Source organism: Eptatretus burgeri, chromosome 8 (assembly GCF_056783735.1).
Source record: "Eptatretus burgeri isolate ZD-2024b chromosome 8, Ebu_testis_v1, whole genome shotgun sequence".
Classification (NCBI taxonomy): Eukaryota; Metazoa; Chordata; class Myxini; order Myxiniformes; family Myxinidae; genus Eptatretus; species Eptatretus burgeri.
Window position 1 is genome coordinate 15,316,262 of NC_140968.1, and position 23,442 is coordinate 15,339,703.

Consider the following 23,442-nt stretch of genomic DNA (forward strand, 5'->3'; position numbering starts at 1 on the left):
TGAGTTCTGTGACCTCCCACATGTTAAGTGACCATTTAAGTATTTTTGTTTAACCTTACGTTCTCTTCCCCAAGATTTGTTGCCAGATACTGTCACCAACTTTTGTGATACAGAACACTGAGAATGATAGGAGATGGATGAGGGTGAAAACGAAAGGAAAAGATGAAGAAGAAAAAAAGTTGTGACGCCATTATGTTGTTCTGTCCTCCGTATCTGTGCGAGCACGGGGTGAGCGTGTGGGGGTCATTCCATGTGAGCATGTGGGGGCCATTCCAGGTGAGCATGGTTTTGGCCCACTCGGGCATGTTGTGTAATGAGTGATATTATAGTTGATTTCAACCTCATCAAATTGGTGTTTTGGCCCTGGTGCTCCGCTGGGAAATCCCGTTAACCTTTGTGGTTCAGGGGCCGGACGAAGGAGGTTTTCACTTGGTACCCCCCCCCGACCCCCCTCCCGGCCCATTCTGGCTCTCGGCGGCCCTGACTGCTCCACCACCGAACTCCACGAAACTCACGAATCCTCCATTTCTCAAGGAACCAACAACAGATGGACGGAGGTGAAAACTTCACCTTCGTCCACTTTCGGTGGAGGATGTGTTGAGAAGACGGGATGGTGGGGAAGGAATCCATTCAAGACTATCTATTTTTTACGTACGCACGTTCACACACACACAAAATGAATATTCACAGGAATACCAAAGAGGGGTAGATGAATCAGGACGTGCACCATTACTCACTGAGTGAACTCCTTTATAACAAGGTTTAACATTAAAAACATCAATGGAGTAAACACACGTCCGTTGTACAATGTCAGTATTATCTAAATCACAACTTCTCAAACTGAACGTTTTTAAATCCTCTTCTCATTGGTGTAAAAATGATTGAAACACAAAACACAAGATATTAATCAACCTTGGGTCACGTGGATTTCACCGGAAGAGCTTAATCAGAACAAAAAGTATATAAATAATTATATCGAGGTGAAAATATGAACATAAACGAGGGAAACGGGCGTGACCACACTGTGACGTCACAGTGGTTGCTCGTGGTTACAATAAGAATTCCAACAACAGGGAGATGTAAACACAGAGGTGTCGTTAAATCGTCAGTCCGTGGATTGGCGAACACCAGACATGTCGTGGTTTCTCATCGCGGTGTTCGTGATCACCGTCCTTGGAAGTGGAGCGTCTCGACCACCACAGCAGGTAAGTAGGGATTGTGAGAAATAATGTACTGAACTCGGGGAAGGTACACAGCACGGGGAGTTGTTTTTATAGTAGTTTGGGATAACGGGCCCGGACTTCGGGTTTTCGAAGGTGGGGGTGTGGGGAGAGGTTGGGGTGGGGGTGTGGGGGGGAAAGCGGTGAGGATGTGGGGGAGAGGGTGGGGATGTGGGGGAGAGGGGGTGAGTGGGGGAGGAGGTGGAGTGGGGGTGAGTGGGGGAGGAGGTGTGGAGCTTCAACAAGTTGGACCTCTGTGATGGAGCTTGATGACGCCGAACCATCGAGTCCGCTGTGGGATTGGATCACACACACAGCACACCGTACCACCATGTTTCATGTGCACACCGTACCACCATGTTTCATGTACACACCGTACCACCATGTTTCATGTACACACCCCCTGAATAGGAGACGTTTTGGACTCAAATCCGGTGTTTTTAAAATGTGTGTATATAATCAATGTTAAATGATGACTGAGGGTCATCATACAATTTCTCATTCAGGAATCCTTGAATGACCAGAAACCATTTACAAACATTCCATGTTCCCAACTTCAAGGTTCATCTAAAACATCCACATCTGGAGAGTGGAATATTAAATAATGATCCCTGAATGTTTCCCCTCCATGTCCTTGGAATGTCCTCACTCATCATAACCCAGTTCAATGGTTTATTGAACACCTGAACCCCATATTCACCAAGGCAGGTCCATCCTTACAATGGTATCCCATCAGGTCCCACTGCTTCGCCATTTTTCATTCCTCGGCTTTCATAAGTCGGCTGTCTTGTCTGACGACACTTTTTTGTGGAGAATCAAAGATTCCAGGAGTCTCCTTGAACAAGGAGGTCAGTGAGTGTTGGTACACAGTTAAAATCCCATATTTAATCTTCCTTGTTTGTGCTTTAAATTGTTGTGAACCATCTTTCCCTTGACGATGTGATGAGAAACATGAAGAGAGTTTATCTTTGGTTGGAAACTGCAGGTGAACTTTCCCCACCAAGTAAACTTGGAATTTGTCCCTTCAAGGTAAAATCTTCTCCATGTTCGTGTCGATGGAGGAATCTTCACGGTATACCTTGAGTGTATCTGGTACCACACATTGCACTCCGTGTGCAGTGGAAATTGATCGCCAGAAGATCCATCTCAGGGCTTGTGGAGTTTCACAGTTTACACCTTCACCTCTGATCCTGGGTTCAAATCTCGATCCCTCCATAAACTGCCACCCTGGTGTTTCACGTGTCATGTGTGTTACAACCACTGGAGGAACATTAAACATGAAGGATTCATCTCCCAACCCTCATTTATATTGGATGTTAAAGATCCCACGGTGTTTTTTGTAAAGGGAAGGCGAGCTGTCGCCAGCATTCTGAACAAATCACAAATTACTTCCCAAACCCTCTTACAAACCTGTCCTTAACAAGCGTGGTACAAAAGATAAACTCTCGAACATTCCATGAACCATTGTGTTTGTTCTCTAAAATTGTCAAGAACATGTTATTTTGTCACAAACTTTTTGATTTTGTTCAGTAATTGTAAAAACATTGTTTAGTTTAATTATAAATGAAATAAACATGTTTCTACCCCTGGCCTTGTCTATTTCTACAGGTTTTCCAGAACGATGCTGTTGAGGATGGAGGGATGTCCCTGGGTCGTGATGTCGTGTTCGTCGTGATTGCCTCCCTTGTGTTTGTCGGTGTGATTGTGTTTAATCCATCTCGTTGGTTCAACAAGACGAGGTTCAGGAGAAAGCGCTGCATTCACTGGTAAAGAACACAAATGACTTTTCATCAATATTTATATCTTCATCCAAGGGGACAAGATGGCTCAGAGATTTGAAACGAGTTTATCGTGCTCCATGTCTTGTGGGATTATAAGGACGAGCATTTTTTTGTTGTTGAAGATAGAATTTGTTGTTTTATTGACTCGAGGAGATAACGAGGTGTCCAAAATCCATGGGTAACATTTTTTTCATCCACCGTTTTTGTGGCCATCTTGGATTTCAAAATGGCTGCCATGAAGAAGCCCACCGATGCTGTATAAAATCAAAGTTACATTTGGTGTAAATACCAACATTTGTACTGCTAGAGGTTCAAAATATAAATGTAGATTTACTGGCAGTAAAGATTTATAATCACCTTCGACTTCAACATGGCTGTCTTCGTGAAATCGTGTGGAACAAAGCTCATTTTAAAGGGAAGGGGACACCTTTGGTGAGCTGTTTACAATTATACTTGTGTATTAAATAACCCGTGTATCAAAAAATAAGCTGTGAAAGTTTCAGCTCAGTCTGTCTTGTAATTCATGAAAACACTGATGAAGGCAATCACAGTATTAAACTCGGACACTCGGTAGAGCGCATACCTCCACCACGTAATGCCTGATCCATGAGAACATATCGGGTCCAACACATTTTTGAGATTTCGTGCTATATATCGTTTTTAGCACCAATAACTAAAGGTGATGAATCGCTTTAAAAAGTAAATAATTCTCATATCCAGTTCTGGATTCAGATCTTCACCAAAATCAAATCACTTTAACAGGGTCCCATGGTAATTAGATCACGTGGTTATTTTTCTTGGTAACTGGGTAAACTCGACAGAGGACCCGAGGTCACGTGGTTGAGTTATTGGCGTTCACGGTCCATTAGTGATCCACCGCGTCATGGAATTATGCGTGTGCGATGGCCTGCAATTCGGGGAGGATCTCTAAGTCTTACTCACGTTGTTGTTCTTGTGGACTTTTTTGTTTCACAGCCGACAGTTTTCATCGAAACTTCCTGGAACTTGGCATATACATGTAAAAATCTCCGATTTTGAATTTCCTCCTAGAAAAAAAAGTTATGGCGTCAAAATATCTCCGCTAATGGATATCGCCCAAAAAATTATCTCCAAAACTCGGCAAGCTTTTTGAATTCTGTTTGCGGGAATCGAACAGGGTTTCAGCAGAGATTAATGACCGCATATATGAGACATCACTTCAATTTTATGAATTATCAATTTTATGACGTCATTCCTATTTTTTGATATTTTTTGTTTCACAACCCAGAGTTTTCATCAGATCTTTGTGAAACTTGTTTCATTCCACAGTTTTCATCGAAACTTCCTGAAACTTGACGTATACATGTCACAATACCTGCGCAGACAGTAACCATCTCCGATTTTGAAAATTCCTCCGAGAAAAAAAAAATTATGACATTAAAATATCTCCACTAATGGAAATCGCCGAAAAAATTATCTCAAACTAGGCAAGCTTTTTGAATTCTGTTTGCTGGAATCGAACAGGGCATGAGCTGAGATCAATTACAGCACATATGATACAGCACTATGATGTCATATCAATTTTTATGACGTCATTCCTATTTTTTGTTATTTTTTCTTTCACAACCCAGAATTTTCATCAGATCTTTGTGAAACTTGCCAGGTTTCTGCAGAAAGGCCACGCACAGGCAGTAACCATCTCTGATTTTGGAAATTCTTCCAAGAACAAAAGTTGAGGTCATAATATCGCCGCTAATGGAAATCGCCGATACCAATATCTTCGAAACTAGGCAAGCTGTTGAATTTTGTTTGCGGGAATCAAGCCAGGCATTAGCACAGATAATTTATCATAAACCTGATACATCACAATGACGTCATATTCGTTTTTATGACGTCATCATTGAGATGACAAGGATCTTAGCTCATTTGAGCTTGTTTTGTTCACACAAAGTATCAATGATGTCTTCAGGAAGATTTTAAAAGGTTTATTATTGAACACTTGTGAATATAAAGTGAAACTCCCCTATTAAGTGTTGATTTCCAAGGAATAGTTGTTCGTTCTTCTGAGATGAAGGATATTTTTTAATCCAAGATGGCCTCCAAATGACGTCATGAAAAAATGTTTCCAGTGAAGTGAGTGCACGAATTCCAGTGAAGTGAGTGCACGAATTCCAGTGAAGTGAGATATAATTTTCAAAAAGTCACATGATTTCCTTCTTCATAAAAAAAACACAAAAGTTCACAACATCCTCCAACATTACATTAAATTATTTAAATAATCAAGTGTGATTCATCGTTCCTCACCGATCATTTGGACCTTGCTTAAGTTACATCTGCAAGCTCGATATTCCGGATCCTGCAGCATTGTAACATTCGTGGAACAAAACCATTGTTTAACAAAACCACATATTCAACACTTTACAGGTGATGGAATACTTCATTTTACCTTGAACTGAGAATGTGTTTTTCTCTTGCAGTGTGAAATGTGGATGTAAAAACAAACAGAGACAACAACTGAAAGATGAGCCACCATTGGGAAATAATGTTCAGGAAAACAAACTCTTTCAAACGCAGAAAGTGGAGGGAACGGAGGATCATGATGTGAAGGAAAAAATGGTGTTCACAGTGAAACAGAACGTCGGAAATGAAGAACAAGAGGAAGAACATTATCAAGAGGATCAAAATAAAGTTTTACAAGCACTGAAAGAACAACTTCAGGAAAAAGAAAAGATGTTGCTCCAAAAAAGGAGATCTCATTCAAAGAGAGAAGTTTGTTCAGGACAGAGAACGTGAGTTAATGGAAATGGACGCGCAAAGGAAATTGAACAAAGAATTGTGGTTAAAGGAGGAAGATGAACGGAGGAAACGAGAGGAGGAACAGCAGAGAGAGAAAAAGGAAGCAGAGCAGAAGAAAATAAATGAACAGGAGAGGAAGAAACAAGAAGAGTTAAAGACATGGGAGAAGGAGGAATCCAGACGAGGAAACTGGGAAAAGGATTTTGAGGATGAGAAATTTGAAGTTTGGATCTGGGAAAAGCGTAAAAACACAGAACGTAAGAAGAAAATGCTTGATATAGAAAAGAGAATGTTGGAGGTTAAAAACTGGAAGCAACATGTTCATCAACGTGAGAAAGAATTGCAGAAATATCAGGAATGGGAGCGGGAGCGACAGGGGGTGTTTGATGCCTCCATTAATGGGAAAGATGAAGAGCTCAAGAAACAGCAGCTCCATATCCAACAAAAGGGAGAGGATCTTCATAATCGACAATGTAATCTGAATAAATCGGAGGGAGAGTCTCGTCTGAGAGAGAAAAAGGAAGAAGAACACAGAGAGCAATGTGAAGTTGCCTGGAAAACAAGAGAGTTGATTCTCATGGAAAGAGAACAACAGATAAGAGAGAAGAAACGTCATGTGGAGTTGAGGGAGCAAGAGGTCTTGGAGAGAGAAACCAAATTGCAAAAAGCAGGAAAACTTACTGAGGAAGGAGTTGAGGAAGAAGTGATTCTAATAACTGATGATGGGCTCCAGAAGCAACAACTGAAACAGCAGGATGTTGATTTGCTCCCACCTGAACCAAAGCCTCAAAGTGATGAAGGGCGGGAGCAGCGACAACAGTACAGTGTTGTTCTTCAACGCCAACCGAAGCCTCTCTGTGAAGGCAGGAAACAACAAGTGGAACAGCCTGATGTTGATCATCTGCCGGCCGAACGTAAGCCTCACCATTCGTCTCAGTCCAAGCTTGTCAATGATGAACCAGCTGAGATAGAAAGGCGTAAAAATAACCTCATGTTCCGTGGAGTGAAGGAGGGACAAGGGGAACACGACAAGGAGGTTGTGACAAAATTAATTAAAGCCATGAACCTGAACATAGAGCCCGTAACCACTTTCCGCGTTGGACGGTACATTGAGAACAGATTCAGACCAATGAAAGTTGTGTTCAGTTGTGAGTCGGATCGGAATCTTGTTCTTACCAACAACAAGAAGGTTCGCAATTTAACTGATCCCTCTCTCTGGACAAAAAACATTTTTATCACTCCGGATTACACTCAGCTCCAAAGAGAAAAACAAGAGATGCTGCTGAGTGATCTTGATAAAAAGAGGGAAAGTGACCCAAACGGGAGATATACCATCAAAGGGGACAAAGTGGTCCTCCTGAAGAATCCCAAGGGCAAGCCTCATCCCCATAGATAACGACCTTCCCTCCTCATCTCCCATCTCCTTAAACAGACTCCTCACATGACACACATTTAAGGGGAAAAAAAAAACACAAAAAAATCATTTCAGGAGAATATTCGGTTGAAACAAATTCACTTTTACACAGGGTCTCTTTCAAACACGTGAATGATCCTGAGATCACTTTGGAGCAATCACTGAAACATCTTCTGATCGCACAGTCATGGACAGGGAGTTCACTCCTGATGGACATCTTGTATTTCATGAGGACAGGAACCTGAATTTTCATAGTGAAGGAAGGAAAGTTGAGGAAAACCATGGTGGGATCTTTTTGTTGGTGAAAATCAATCTAATACCATCGCACATTGTTCATTTGCTGCTTTGGGTATGGAATCCTCATCCTGATGATCGGCAGCAACAGCAGAAGCCATATTGTATGCAGGATCTTCAACAGGTAAGCACTCAAATACTTTGGGGAAGGTGGGTTGAACACACAATGGGTGCAAACACAGCCAACCACAAGATCAAAACATCAAGAAAAATAAGTTTTGAGACTTTGTCTTTTACAGACATTGCTGTTAGTACTTCCTTCCATGAAGAAGAGTGTCCTTTATTGTGGAGATAATTGTAATTATTTTTGTGGGAAGTTAACTTCTTGGCTTGATCATCCTGATGCAGAATAAACAACTTTAACTCCCTTCAATTGGATGATATCACCTGATTCACCTTGTCATCTGTTGCCTGTTCCATCCAGGCCTTTCCTTTTGTTTTCTTTTCTGACAAGTTATCAAACTCATTGAGATATCAATGTCTCTAATCTTTCATATTCCTATTGTTATTCCAAAGGTCCCTCAGAAGAGGTGCTCGTTCCCTCCTCCACCCCTCACCTGAAACCATCCTTCCGCTTGGAACGTAAGTTGACAAGATTCTTCCTTTACAAGACAAATTACAATTTAAAACTTTGTCTAAATTACCTGTTCTTCACCTGCATCATGTCCCATTTTGTCTGTGCCTCAGAAATGTTGAGGACAAACTCATATTTTGCTGAATTCTAAAACTTACAAACACCAAGCAAATCTTCCCGTTGGTAGAAGTCTCGCATGAGTGTTAATGTGTCTGTACAAAAGTCATTCTGCACATCTGGATGATCATTGAAATTTGTTGTTTGAAAAACTTCAGTGCAAATCCAGTGGGAGTTTGTGATGAAGAAAATATAGATGAGAAATTGAAGGCAAAACAAAAGAAAATTTGAATTGAGATGCAGAAAATAATAAAGAGGAGACAGTATTTCCTGGATTGTGTTGGAAGGAATGATCATGATGGAGGTTATCAAGACGTCGCTGTCGAGTTGTTTTGACTTCCTTTTGTTGATGTTTGTGCAAAGGAAGGAGTTGTAGTAATGGCTGCAGGAGAAGAAGGTGTCGTGTTTGGCAGTGGATCCATCATCACTCCATCGTCTAAGAGCTCCAACAAGGTAAGATGAAACTTGAGACTCTTACAGATGGTCGATCCAATATATTTTTTTAAAGAAACAAGAGTCTCCAGAACTACAGGTACTTAAACCTTCTATCGACCTTATTTAATCACTTGCACCCTTTTTACGTCCATGTTTTTCAATTTGTCATTTCCTTGCTTGTCTATCTATAAGTGTGTGTGTGTGTGTGTGTGTGTGTGTGTGTGTGTGTGTGTGTGTGTGTGTGTGTGTGTGTGTGTGTGTGTGTGTGTGTGTGTGTGTGTGTGTGTGTGTGTGTGTGTGTGTGTGCGTGTCCCCTCCATAACTCCAAGATCATGAAACCTCACAGCCTGAAACTTTGCAAGGATATTGAGAGAACTCCAAGGGAGTGCGTGAATAAAAATTGGTTGTTTGCCTTCATTCAAATCCCCCTCCCCCTTTTGAAGATAATTAACGGCATTATTTAATTATCCTTTATCAAGGCTCATCCTTCGTCACTTTGCTGTCCCTCGCTGTTCGTGTTTTTTGGGGGTATTATTTTTTTTTTGCATTTTTTTGGCCTGCTCAACAGAGCCTTGACTTGGAATAGGCCACAACAATTTCTTAACGATAAGGTGGTGAGAAATATTTTTTCACTTTCCTCAATCTTATCATCGAATGCCTCATCTTCATTATTCATGCCTTCAATTTGCTTATAAACACCAAGAGATGCCAGTGTCCATGGCTTAATGTAATTTCTGCACATAAGGTAACGTCTTGAATCTGTTTTTAATGTTAACATTTTTGTGTGATCTACTTTCATTATCCACTCGTCATGTCCACATAGATGCATATAAAAAAAAATAACATTCACATCTCCCATCAACAGTCTGTGTTGGCCCTGCAGTCCCTCTGGTGTTGCCTCACCCACTGATAATGTTGTGCAATTTTCTTGAAAGGCAGAACGACTGGAAGATAGAAGTACACAAAGAAGACAAAAAACAAAGATTAACAAAATACCAGAGCGGCAGGAACTCTGTGACATCAAGAAGCAAACGCAGCAGCAATGACTACATTCTGTCCTCCCGTATCCGCCTCTCCAGTTCAAGCTGATGAAACCTTTGTTGCCCCTGTGTGAAGCGGGGCCATCGCCGTAAAATACAAAACACACAGGAAATGGCACTCTGTGTTGAGGCACGGCGGTGAAGGTCATGTTTAACCCTCGACCTGTCAAAGATCCCCGGGGGGTTAAATATCATGGAAAGGTAAGCCTTGGTGTTATTTTGATGGATGGTGCTTGCTTGTAATCTATCTATAATTCCAGCAATCTCTGTGTGTCTGTCTGTCTGTCTGTCTGTCTGTCTGCGACCGCCGTTTCTCAACAACCACCGGTCCGATCTGATTGCAACTTGCCAGGAATATTGCCGGGGACCCGCGGATGTGCTTTTCAAGGTTTGATATTAATCGGAAGAGCGGTTCCCAAGTTACGGCCATTTATCTGTCAACCAATGACAAGACACGGTGCTATCACGTCACAAATGGCGTCACAATTAATGTTTATTTATTTATTTTTATTATTTCTTTTGCACGATTGAAACTTGCCAGGAATATTGCTGGGGACCCGCGGATGTGCCTTTTCGAGGTTTGAGAGAGAGAGAGGCTGCACATACTGGCACTCACCTTCGGGAACGCACCTACAGGCCTGCCCCTACAAGCTCGTACTAGTTATATGAATTGTGGGACTCCATATGTTACATATACGAATTAGATATTGTTAAATGTCACGCGAACTGCATCACAATGGTAAAGGGTGAGTTAGGCGTTGCGCACGATGATATTTTTTTAAACATTGGGCAAATACCCCTGGGCGCTCAACTGTTAGTGGCTGGATAAGATAACCAGGGAATGACGAGCAGGTATGGATGACCCACAAAGTATATAATGGAGAAGTAAAGTAAATACCAATGTTTTTTTTGCATTTTTCTCATGTCGTGAACAAACTTTAACATTTCGGGTGATAAAGGTCGTGTTCAATTTTCATCGAAATTGGCTGTGAAAGGGAATGAAAGTTTTGGTGACGAAAGGAAATGCAAATGTTGCAGGGCAAACCACCCCCCCCCCTCATAAACTGTCTCAAGAGAGTAGACACCAATTTGATTTAATCATTTGTTTGTTGTTATGCTGTGAATAAACTTTGCTACTTACTCGGTGATGAAGGTTGTGGTGAATTTTAATTGAAATTGTGTGTGCTATTTCAGAGAAGAAACTGTCCAAGCCGCTCTCCTCGCTCAATCCACTTGTCAAACTCCATGGCAGATGGTTGAACGGTCAATTTAAACTCAGATCACAACCCCAGCACCATATATCACATGTCATCTTCCTCACCTAATACCACTGACTGATCTTGTCATGGTCGCCAATGTTGAAAGATACACCTTGGGGTTTCCTTCTCTTTTGTGCATGTGTGTTATTCATTGTGCCGAACCCAGCACGTTCTCGAAGATGACAACCCAAGGTTTGCACTTCAGGAGTATGAACGATCATACAGGTCATCAGCCACCAATCAAATGGATCTTTGTCAGTTGGGGTCTGTGACTTCTGAGTGACGTTACAGTTACCACAACAAGAGTGAAACGTTTTTGAAACTTGCATAAATTAAGCAGATACAACGTCAAATGAGGAAATTCACCATAACATACAATGTCCAATTCCGATGCCCACGTTGAGTTGCTTATGTCTGGTGTCCCTGTCCTGCCGGCTCAACTCACGTGCGTTTACCTCGTCCGTCGGGGCTGTCTAACGATTGGCTCAAGTAACGTTGTTCCCTCTTGTGGGCTTGCCTGTTCAGGATGATTGAAGAGCTCACAGGAATTCTTTCCCGATACACAAGCTTCATGAATTTTACTCAACCTGATTATAATCAGCGACACGCGTTAACAACCACTCTGGACATTAACACCTCGTTCACTCATCAGAGTTCAATCGAGCACATGGACGGTCGCAACACATGCCTCGTCACAAATCACCCGTCTCGCTGCACTTCCCTCTCGCGGGTTTACTCAGTAACACAGAATGATCATGTGCCTTCCAGCATATGCAATTCTCATTTACACCTGAAACTCCATCTCAGAACGTTCCAGCATCGTCATGAATCTCACCAGGCAGTTTTGCAGTCCAACACTGCCATCCACAGTCAAAATTAGCTCATTACATCAAGCATTTTACAAGTCACCAACTCGTACTTCAACAAATTTGTAACATCCATTAATTGGCATTCACTAATGCTTATCCACAAATACCACAGCCAATGCTTACTTGGCAAATCATCTCGCTTTTAACTGACAGGTGCTATCACAAATTTGTTTAAACCATTGACTAATTTACATATTTTGTGGGTCACACACACTTACCAGTGGTACCAGTGGTTCACTGGATCTACCAGATGAGTGCAGAGGCATTGCCGCTATTTTTACCTCCTCCACTGAAGGTGGAAGGAGGTTATGTTTTCACCCCCTCTCTGTTTGTTTGTGTGCAGGGAATCTCAAAAAGGTGTTGACGGATTTGGATGAAACTTGCTGGACACGTTGGGCGTGTGACTCGGAAGAATGGATTCAATTTTGCTGAAGATCCAGTTCCAGAAACGAGAATGTTTCAAGTGACTTCACCATTGAGTGATATGGCCAAAAATGAGAAATGGTATGCTTCAGTCAACCCTCAGATATTGCAGGTTCTAATATCATGGGTTTCGTCCAATTGCGGGCAACCGATTGAGTTCCGATTTCATTATCGAGGGATTTCAATTTGACCAATCATGTTTTTTGAACTTCGAGGAGTCTTCGTTTGCGTCGTTCTGTCAAAAGGCAGAGAAAGGTTTTGACTTTGGGCGAAAACATCGAGTTGTTAGTTCAGTTTGCTCGAAAAGAAGGTGCAGCATCTGTCGGCCGCCATTACCGGATCAATAATTGTTGGTCGAACCTTCTCCATTGTTCTATTGCTTATTCCCAAACGTTTACTATCCTTCAAACCTCATTCTCAAACCTTCATTTTCCAACTCCATATTTAAACCTCATTCCCAAACCCTCACTTTGCAACCGCAAGACTCAAAACACCATTCTCATGTTTCATTCTCAAAAAATCGGATCAAAAGAGGTTGCTCCAGTTCAACCATGGCTACCTACGCATTCCACACCTGCAAGGGCTGATTTGAGAAATTCAAAAGAGGATTCAGCCTCCATTATGGAACATTATATGGGGCAGCAGCATTTGCAGATCATGATGTTGAGAAAAACGACCCACCGCACACAGCTCATGGAACTAATCAAAGCGAAGAGATTTCTTCCGGAGCAGGTTCTTAACGCTGAGATGGGATTATTCTGTAAGAGGATGCCACTTTCTAGCTTCCTCTCCAAACAGGAAAGATCTTCTCTGGAGTTCAAGGAAAGGTTGTTGAGGATCGTCTTTCCTTTCTCCGATATGGCAGTGCTGCAAGCGACTTTGTCGTAAAGTGAATGCTGCTCTTCCAACAGCTGAATCGCACTCCCACTTCCCCATTTCCCCTTCCACACCACCTCTCTCCAGGGCCGGATTTATGTGTTGCGGGGCCCTGGGCTCTGGGCCCTAGAATTATGCGGGGCCCTCTCAGGGCCGGAGCCATTTTTACTTCACATATGCTTATAAAAGTATTCATATATAAATGCACCAACCTAGGCTGGGCAAAAGAAAAAAAACACGGTTTCTGTGTAAAAACATGTATTTCAGAAATTACAAGTAACAAAAGTTTATACGCAAGAAACACCACTATGGATGAAAACAACGGAACAGAGAAAATGATCGCAAAACCAAAACGTGATGGTATCATCTCAAATCTCAATGTAGAAAGTTTTTTTTTGTCGTTTTTGCAGATATGATTGCATTATTGCACACTTTGGGGTAATTGCTACAATATATTTGCGAGATGTTAAAAACTTACAGAATCTTTTAGCTTGTTACTGGCTTTGATTCGCGCAAAGTCCTCGATTGTTTCGCGTGTGCTTTCTCTCCTGAATAGTTCGTTTTCAGCACTTAGTATGGCCAGCGATGCCAAACGATCTTGGCCGATTGTACTACGCAGATAGTTCTTAATCCTTTTCAATTTTGAGAATGATCGTTCTGCCGTACAGTTCGTGACAAACATTAACAGGTATACCCGCAAAGCTATCTCCACATTGGCGAATGCTGCCACCATATCGTAGTTGTGGATTGTGGAAAACATGGTAGTTTCAGACATTTTTTCCGAGTCTTCTGTCTGAATCGTCTTGAGAAATGCCTGGAAATGTACAATTTCCGAAACCAGAGAAGGTTCCAGGTCGTTTGGGTAACTCTTCACCAGGTCTGCAGCGGAGTCGCGGAGCTTATCCGTCTGCATGGTCGGTATTTCTGAAAAGAATGAGAAACGTTGACGGAGTGTTCCATAGGCCTTGAGGCGATCTCCTAGTGACGTTGTTAGCTGATCAATGATGGGTATGTAGGATGTGCTCCTGAATCTCTCTCTCTGGGCGGTAACTGGGTGTAATCAGCGCTGTCTACTTCATCATGATGTCGCTTCCTCCTTCGAACACGTCGCCGATCGTCTTCGGACTCACTGTGACCACATTTATCAATAGCGATATGTTCAAAGTCGTCGAACCATTCCCGTAGGTCCTGTACAAACTATGTCAATGATTCGAGTCGTTTCACTGCCGTGTTCAAATCGAGCCCTGGCTTCTCAAACTGCTGACTTGTCACGTTGAACCTCTTTAGAATTTCCTGCCATGTTACTCCCAGAATCACCGTCTCAAGTTTTTCCAGTTCCTTCAGAATCGCAGATGCCTCATTTTTGGCCTCTGAATTTAGATGTTCATCCATTGGAAGATCGTCAAGTACCGTGATATTTTGCTGCAATCCATTGGCCAGTGCTTCTACAGCATCTGCACGGGCCGACCACCGTGTATCTGACAAGCACTTGACGACTGGCATGTGTCTCAGTGCATCGCGATGTTTGCGACAACGATGGGTTGACTTCACGAGACTTCACGAGAGAGAACATGCAGCCGTTGAACGATACCAAACAGAGTCACAGCAGCCGTGCAGCACTCAGCAGCACACGTCCCGATGAGGTTGAGAGAATGAGCCATGCAAGGAACAAACTCGGCGAATTCGCAACGACTTTTTCGGTGCGCCTGGATGCCGCGGTATTTTCCAGACATGTTGCTGGCGTTGTCGTACGATTGGTCGCGACAGTCACAGATCGGAATTTTGTTCGTTTGGAGAAAATCCAGAACTACGTCAGCGATCTGCTCTGGTATGATTCAGTAAGGGCACGAATGTCAAGAAACGCTCTACTGGCCCCTCTGGCAACACGTAGCGGATGGTTAGACATAGCTGGTCAGTGTGCGACACGTCCGAAGTGGAGTCCACCGATATGGAGTAATATTTGGCCCTCCGAACTTCCGCTACAATGGCACTCAGAATTTTTCCACCCAACACATTGATTTGTTCGTTACATACTGTCAATGAGAGGTAGTTTACATTACCGCTCCCTTTGTTGGCATGTTTATGGAGATGTGCCGCAAGGAAAGTGTCGTACTTGCTCAGAAGCTCCATCACTCCCAGGTAATTTCCGTTATGTACCGAACCGATCACCTCGTCGTCACTTCGGATGGGCAGAGCACGTTTACACAGAAACATGAGGACATCCACGCACCGTCGTAGTGCTGTTCTGACTCATACTGACGAACTAGTCCAGCGTCAACGCGGCCTTGCAATGATTTTCTGCTGGCCAGGCTCGACATTGCCTGTTTATGCTGATCTGAATGACTGTGTCCTTCTATCGACTCCCGAGCGTGTTTCCAATCTTGGAACCCGGATGTAAACCGACTTTTAGTGTCTGACATGGGTGACATCAGACGGCAAATAAAACAGAACAGGCGGCCGGGACTCTTCAGAATAGCCCAGCCAACTGAGATCGATTTCTTCTCCAGATAACGTGTGTTTTCCACTGAACAAATTTTTGTACAATGACGAGTTTTATTTCCATCACGGACAGCGGAGTTCTTGTAGTCACTGTCGACATTACGACATTGTGCACGACCCTTCTCGATCCAGTAGTTTCGGAACTTCTCTGGTAGCTGGTCTGGCCAAAGGCCAATGTTGATCTACATGATCTACTGCACACCTGATCTTCATGTATCACCAACACACCAACACTATATATGACGAGTCATGTCGGCCCACAAGTGATTCGTCATCTTCCATGCAGTTATCTAATAGTTTAATACCTGCAGCAAATGTTGGCTACTGAGTCCACCAATCTTACTTCCTCCTTCACAGGAATTTGACCATAATTGACATTTGAACCCTTCGTAAATGGGTTTCGCACCAAAGGGGTCACTTAAGAACTACTGATCCTGCATTATAGAGCTTATGTCACGTCCAGAAATCACCCTAACCCGGAAGGTAGAGTGATAACTTGAATGAAGAAAAAGAATGATATGTGTTAAGAGGAAGGACGCCCGGGAGGTGAGGAGTGTGCTTCCTAGTACTTCCGGTATTCGGTATCACCTCTGGTTCTGAGTGCTTGTAATTTGGTATTGATCGGTAAGGTCCTTATTTTCACTCTTGGGGATCCCCAGGGGATGAGGGTATATGGAGGGGTGTATCGGGGGAGGATGATGGGGGCGCTCTCGTCAAGAAGTGTTCGAACTTCTCGAGTGTCGGCCATGAAGAGGGGCAGGCCCGGTGATGGAAGTGGTGAGGAGTCGGACGTGCGGGAAGGGATTAAGGATAAAGAGGAGCCGGGGGATAAATTCCCAATTATAATCTCGGCTGAGGAAGGGTCCAAGTCGTTAATTTTCAATAACCTAATAAAATTGGCTACCGTAATTGGAAAATAATTTGGTGCCATACATTGTGCAAGGAAACTTCGATCGGGTGACCTTCTGATCCAGTGCAAATCGGTGGCCCAGCGGGAAAAGATTCTGAGAGTCTCTCTTTTTGGGGATATTCGAATATCTGCTCACATCCCCAGGTCTTTAAGGGAATGCTGGGGCGTAATGTACGGGATTGACCTGGACATTGATATGGAGGTTATTAAGAGGCATTTGGCCGACATGGGAGTAGGTGATGCTCGTCATCTTACGTCGGTGAGGGATGATGTGAAGGTCGATACCACATGTGTGGTGTTGTCCTTCTCCTTCCCGGTTCTTCCCCCTAAAGTGTTCCTGGGCTACCAAGCCTTTCCTGTTCGGGAGTATATCCCTCCCCCTTTAAGATGTTACAAATGCCAAAGATTCGGTCATGCTGCAACATCCTGTTGGGGTAAACGGCGTTGCAGCAAGTGTAATGGAGATCATGAGTATGAGAGTTGTACGTGCGTCAAGATGTGCTGTGCCAATTACGGTGGGGAGCACAGTGCAGCCAACAGAGGTTGTTTAGAATTTCAAAGAGCGGCCCAGATTGAGCAAGTGAAAACTGCTGGGAAGTCATCGTATGCGGAGGCGGTGCTCAAGGTCCCCAAAATTGTGTTGCCAATCAAAGAAACGAATAGGATTACTAAAACTCCAGCTCCGGTTAAGATACAAACAGTTTCGGTTGGTTTCCAGACGGAGACAAAAGATCAGGATTACCAAACTGAGGATTCAAGTGCCATGGTGGTTTTGAACATTTCGAAATTGGGGTTCATTGGATTTATTACTGAGGTGGTAAATTGCACAGCTGTTGTAAATAGGAGATCGGAGAAGATTAGCATTATTGCTTCAGCAGCCTTCAAACATCGGGGTTGGGATGGTATTTCTACCAAAGATATTAATAAGATATTTAACAAGACGGGCAATAAAAAGAGAGAGAAACCAGTCCTGATGCCAAACAGTCTCAGGACCCAATGTAATTTATGTTAATAATCCAATGGAATGCTAAAAGTCTCGTGGCGCACGAGTCCGAATTTAAAAAATACGTCTCTGATTTGTTAACTAAACCGGTTATTATTTGTTTTCAAGAAACATGGCTCAAGGAGCATAACCGATTTAATATGCCGGGGTATACCCTTATTCGTATTCGTGTATGCCCCGGTTAGAATAGGTGTACCATATCCCTGTGAGTAGGGTAAGAATACTGATTCTGGCTCACTTTTCCCCATGTAAATGAATGGGGGATTTTCAGCGATTCATATTTTTTTTCCCTAAAAATAAACCCCCCTTTTTATCCCAAGGTATATTTATTTGTCTCCCCTTTTAACTTGGAGGTTGAACCTCATTGAATTGAACACCTGGGGGTTGAACAGCTCACTCATTGAACCTATAAAGATTTGTTCATTCTCAAATTCCTTCAATAGTTTAATTTTCTTTGCACAATAATCCCCATCTAAAATATTGACAAACAAAACATTTGAATCTTTATATTTTTTAAGATACCCCATTTGTGCCATTACGAAATGATAAACTTCTCTTAATGCTCTCATCTGACCACCTCCTGAGCCACATATCATTTTGAGATTATAGTAAATTGTTTTTTCATTGTTCAATTGATAACCATCAAAGTTTTCAGTCCATTCAAGGATATTCATTTTTTTCTTTACATCCTCTAACTTACTAGTTTTTAAATTAATTCGCTTATTTGTTTTATTTACCTTTGTTTTAGTTATTTTTTCAATAAGACTTATTTGATATTTTTCACATTCATTATGTTTTCCATTTATATACCAAGACTGAGATTTTCTCCACTCTTTAGTTTGATTAATACTTGGTTTAACCATTTATATATTGTGAAAAAACCAAGTGTAGCCCTTAAAAAACCCTAACCCATCTTCCCATCGTTAAAACATAATCTATTTTATACACTCTATCATACAATATCCATATGGAACACAATCTATTCCATTATCTAAAATAAATCTCTTATCATCAAAGGCTCCTAATGCCTTTTTATATACTTCTTCACTATATATGTTATGTTTATAACTTCTTATTGTATTCATTTTCCTATATTCTTCTTTCTTATTCATCAAACAATTATAATAATTTCTAAAAGTTATTGATTTCTTTATTACATATTTCTTTATTCCCTTTAACCTCTTATCAATCTGTTCACCATACTTATAAGCATATGCCTTTGCTCTCAATCCAATAAACTCACTCATTACTTTTCCACCCAACTCATCCTTAAACTTACCAATAACCTTTTCATTCTTTTTGGAAAATAACTCACTCTTCTTGCTGAAATTACTTGTATCATATACTCCAATATTTTTCTTCATATCTTCATAAACATCATCAGTTTTTATATCTAGGATAAAACTATCAGTATCCATATACAACAATGAAACATTTTCACCATACTCTTTCTTTAAGTCATTATACAAATAATCATACATCAATATCTTTGATAAATCAAGAACTGCTGTTCCAATATAAATTGGTTTATCCATTACAATACTTTCCTTTTTCATATGAATTGCAGAAAAGTTCTCTGAAAAAACCTCTTCTCTCTCAAAACTTGGTTTATTTATCAATCTCGAAGCTTCTTTCCAAGATGTTGCGAATCTAATGTTTTGCCTGTTTCTAACATTTTCCATAGTCTTTCCAAATACAGCATTATTCATTAATTTATAAAAGTCCCCTTCAAATTTTACTTTTGTATTTGCTCTCATATCTGTATTGAATTGAATATACTTTTTCACCCAAGGACTTTGTTTAAATTTTAAAACTCTATGAATTTTAGCTACTCTCAATCCTTCTCTCAAAAACTGTTTTAAGCTTCTCTGATGTAAAACATATCCCTCTTTATCATAGAATGTTGTTAATAACTTTTCTGTTGATTTGCCTTTAACATTAAAACTTTTATGATAATCACTTAACCATTCTTTCTTTGGAGTTTCTTTCTCACATGCAAAAGGAAGATCTTTATGCTTATTATGAAGATCACTCGGGTACCTCAAATCAACTTCAAAATAATAACCTTCTTCTTCGTCATTCAATTCCTCTTGAGAAGAAATAACAATATTCATCAAAGCCTTTTCATAATCCTTTTCTTCCACCCACTCTAATTTACCATAAGGCAGAGATTGAGACATTGCCCATCCATACAAATTATTAGCATCAAAATACATCAAATAATTACTATCTTTTTCACTATCATAATTTGGAAGATATTTATTATTTGCTTTAGCATATCTTTTTGAACATACTTGTGATATTCCACCTCTCTTGGACTTCTCAATCATCAAAAGCATATCCACATCACTGATTAAATCTATATCTTGTTTTGTCATTTTCAACATTGCACTCCAAGCTAAACCAGGAGCTGTGAAATAGTGGGCAGGATCTAATCCATAACAATTTTTATTATGACAGAGTGATCTAAAAGCTTCAAACACATCAGCTAACAATAAAACATCTGTTTTTATATATAAATCGTGATATTCTCCAAGGTTCTTTATCTTAAATATTTTCCATATTTCTTGTGCGTGTTTATATTCCTTATCACTTATCTCTTCTTCATAAAGGTTATTATAGAAACTTTCTTTTGAAGGAAGTTGTGTTTCTTTAAATCTCATAAATGAATCCATATAATCATAAGGATAAATTCCCTTACTTGTAAGAATTTTCTCTTTACTTTGAATTTCATTCCTTGTTTGAATTTCCTCTCTCGTAAGAATTCCTTCTTTAATCAGAATTTCATCTTTAATCTGAATTTCCTCTTTAGTTCGAATTTTCTTTATAATTAGAATTTCATCTTCAGTTAGAATTTCTTCATTAATTAGAGTTTCCTCTTTACTTTGAATTCTCTCTTTAATCTGAATTTCCTCTTTAGTGAGAATTTCCTCTTTTGGAAAGAATGAATTAAGATTTGGAAAAGAGTCCGTGGAGCTTAGATTTGATGCGAGGTAGGCTAGTGGTGTTCCCATAAACTTGTAAGAATCTAAAAACCTAATACGAGTTAAAGGTTTTGTGAATATCATTTTTGAAAATGAAATATACTTTTGACTTGTGTTTGTTATAGCAGAAATATTCCCTGGTGTTTTTGAAAGTTCATTTATAAATAGATGTGTATCATAGTTGGCGCTGTTGTGAAGAAAGACTGGAATAAAAGAAGGTAATTTATAATTAAGATTACAACAGGAATGAGCGGGACCTCTATATTTACCAGTAAGATGACAATGGTCTCTAACTTTAGACTCCTTAATTTCCCCCTCACAAATATGACAGATATTGTTCATTCTAAATTCTAATTTTTCTTCTTTGGTTAATTTCATCGGTTCATTTGTTTCTTTCATTAATTTAGTGAGTCTTATACAATCCTTTTCTAATCGTTTTACAAACTCTTGTGAAGCATTTTTTCCACGATAATGTTCAAGTTTGTTATACTTTTCTCCAACAGATGATTTGATATAATAACAGAAACCACAAGGAATATGTTTTTGATATTTATTTGTATATGGTTCTTTTGGATTAGGAGAAGCAGTATTTATCTTTTTAAGGATACATTCAAAATCAGCGTATATCACAAATGGGTGCATGATAGATTTATTATAATCTTCAAAATAAATCTTTTCACCAGGTTTAGGCATTGTAATTACAGCTGATTTATGATTACTACAATATTTTGAATGTTGTTCTAATCGTTCTTTTGTATGAAATGAATTAAGACATCGCTTACAAGGATATATTTTGTTTGCTGTTCTGAATACCTGAGAAGAGATTAATCTTGATAAATTATTGATGTATGTGTAATGTGAATTCTTTCCAACACTAAAATATAAAAGGTCAATGTGTGTTTCTTCATTTTTATAGTTGTTTGAAATTTTTAATATTTGAACTTTGTTTGTATCCGTTAATCCATATACATTAATAGAAAGATTATTCTTTTTCTCAAATTTAGGAATATCTGTTAATGGCATTGGGAATTTAAAATCTTTAATGTCCAAGGTATTCTCATATTTCATATATTGTTTTACTCTTTCTGAATTACATTTTGGTGGATGTAAGTGAGCAAGAACAGACCAGAGAAAACATTTATTATCATTGTTCTTAATATTAACAACTGCCTTCTTTAGTTTTATTTCTTTTGGTAATTCAATATAAGAAGAAGCTTTAAGAGGGTTTGATTTTAGAATGTGTATATCTAAAAAGATGATTTTTTTAATATTGAATCCACTTCCTACCACTGTATTATCAACATCCTCCTCTTGTCTTGATAGTTCTTCATAAACCCCACTATTCAAAAAATCTTGAAATGATGTTATAAAATGAAGATCTGTTCTCATATAAGGAGTTTGTTCTTCATCTTGTCTTTTCATATTCATTTTCACTCCCATATAAAACTTTAAAGTTTTTATTTCTTTTAATGTCTTTTTAATAAATTTTTCAACATCGGGTTTCACTATTTCAATTGATTCAGCTATTGATGATGGACCGGGTTCTCCAAATTGAAAAATCCTTATTTTTATATGCCCTTTAAATGCCTCATCAGTGTTTTTAATATAATAGTCTCCCTTTACTTTAAACTCATTTTTCTTGTGTTTTTGTGATTGAAGATGTTGATTATAACTACTCTTCAAAACATCCTTTGAACAGATATCACAATGTTTTCTTTCCAACTCAAGAGGAGATATTTGATGAAATAGATTAAATGTGTGTTTGTTGGTTCGGAGGTGTTTTCTATAATGTTTATATTCGTGATTACAAACATCGCAGTACGTTGTATTCACCATATTTATAGAATAAAACTTTGCTTAAACTAAAATTTTCTTGATGAAAATTTCGTTTAATTTATAGGTGAATCTGTGCTTAAAAACATTTTATCCTCCAACTTTTTCACTTAATAAATACAATGTTTCAAGACACAAAAGACAAGTTTCAATCAATCTCTTCATCTGTTAAAGATACTGAGAAATATGTCAAGGATGTAAAATTGAACAAAGATAAATATAACAACTATTGGATAAAAACTATTATGGTAAATAATATGAGTTCTTCAATTTCCTTCAGTGGAAGGGCTTTTAGTATACCTGGTAGAACATCAATTAAAGTATCTCTAACAAAAGTTTCTCCTCTCCTTCTAGTAATATATTCAAAACTAGAAAAAGCAATGAAACAAGAAAAAGTATCAAAGAACAAAAACCTTATGGATGAAGCTTTAGAAAGAAAAGATAAGACCATCTGTAATATGCAAGGAGAAATTTGTATTTTTTTCAACAACCCTAAAGATGTAAATCTTGATGAAATAAAGGATGTTAATATATCAGGTGAAATGACATTTCGTTCAATAGTAGTTAACGATAATTTTAAAATTACCTTTAATATAAAAAATGTTGTCGTTGAATCTGATAATGAAAAAAAGTATATCGATATCGATGGTAATATACAACTGAAAGTATAGATGAATTTCAGTTTAAGTAAAGTTTTACTTTATAAATATGCTAGACTTTCCTGATTCTCCATATGACAAATTTGAGAATTGTCCTGCGTGTGAAAGACGGGGATTAAACACAGAGTCAAAAGCCTATAAACAATGTATATTCTGTGATTATCTTCTAATTAATGATAATAAAAAATATAAAAAGGAAAATAATTCTTTTAGATTTACACCAAAAATGAATTACTTTACAAGATTGATTAGAGAAATGAATGTAAAGTATGAGGATGATAACACACCTTTCCTTACAAGGGAAGAAACTGAACGTATAAGAGAAATGTTCAAAGGATTGTTGTTGTATATTATTCATGGATGTAATTTTCAGGGAAATATCAACACAAGATATTGTATAAATAAAATAATGGATTATCTTGAAATTAAACCTGAACTTAGGATAAAATATAGAGTTTCTAAAAAAGCTAATAATAA

At 39.4% G+C, this 23,442-nt stretch overlaps 1 protein-coding gene across 1 annotated transcript in view; it reads left to right on the top strand.

Moving 5' to 3' along the window:
- The window catches only part of LOC147021182 (uncharacterized), a 24,436-nt gene extending 11,347 nt beyond the window's left edge, over nt 1-13,089 (top strand). Inside the window, 7 exon segments of the mRNA XM_085890424.1 lie at nt 1,074-1,205; nt 2,805-2,986; nt 5,458-5,730; nt 5,732-7,149; nt 7,376-7,608; nt 8,539-8,628; nt 12,685-13,089. Coding sequence (XP_085746550.1) covers nt 1,074-1,205; nt 2,805-2,986; nt 5,458-5,730; nt 5,732-7,149; nt 7,376-7,608; nt 8,539-8,628; nt 12,685-13,089 — 2,733 coding nt within the window.
- Nucleotides 13,090-23,442: the final 10,353 nt, after the last annotated feature.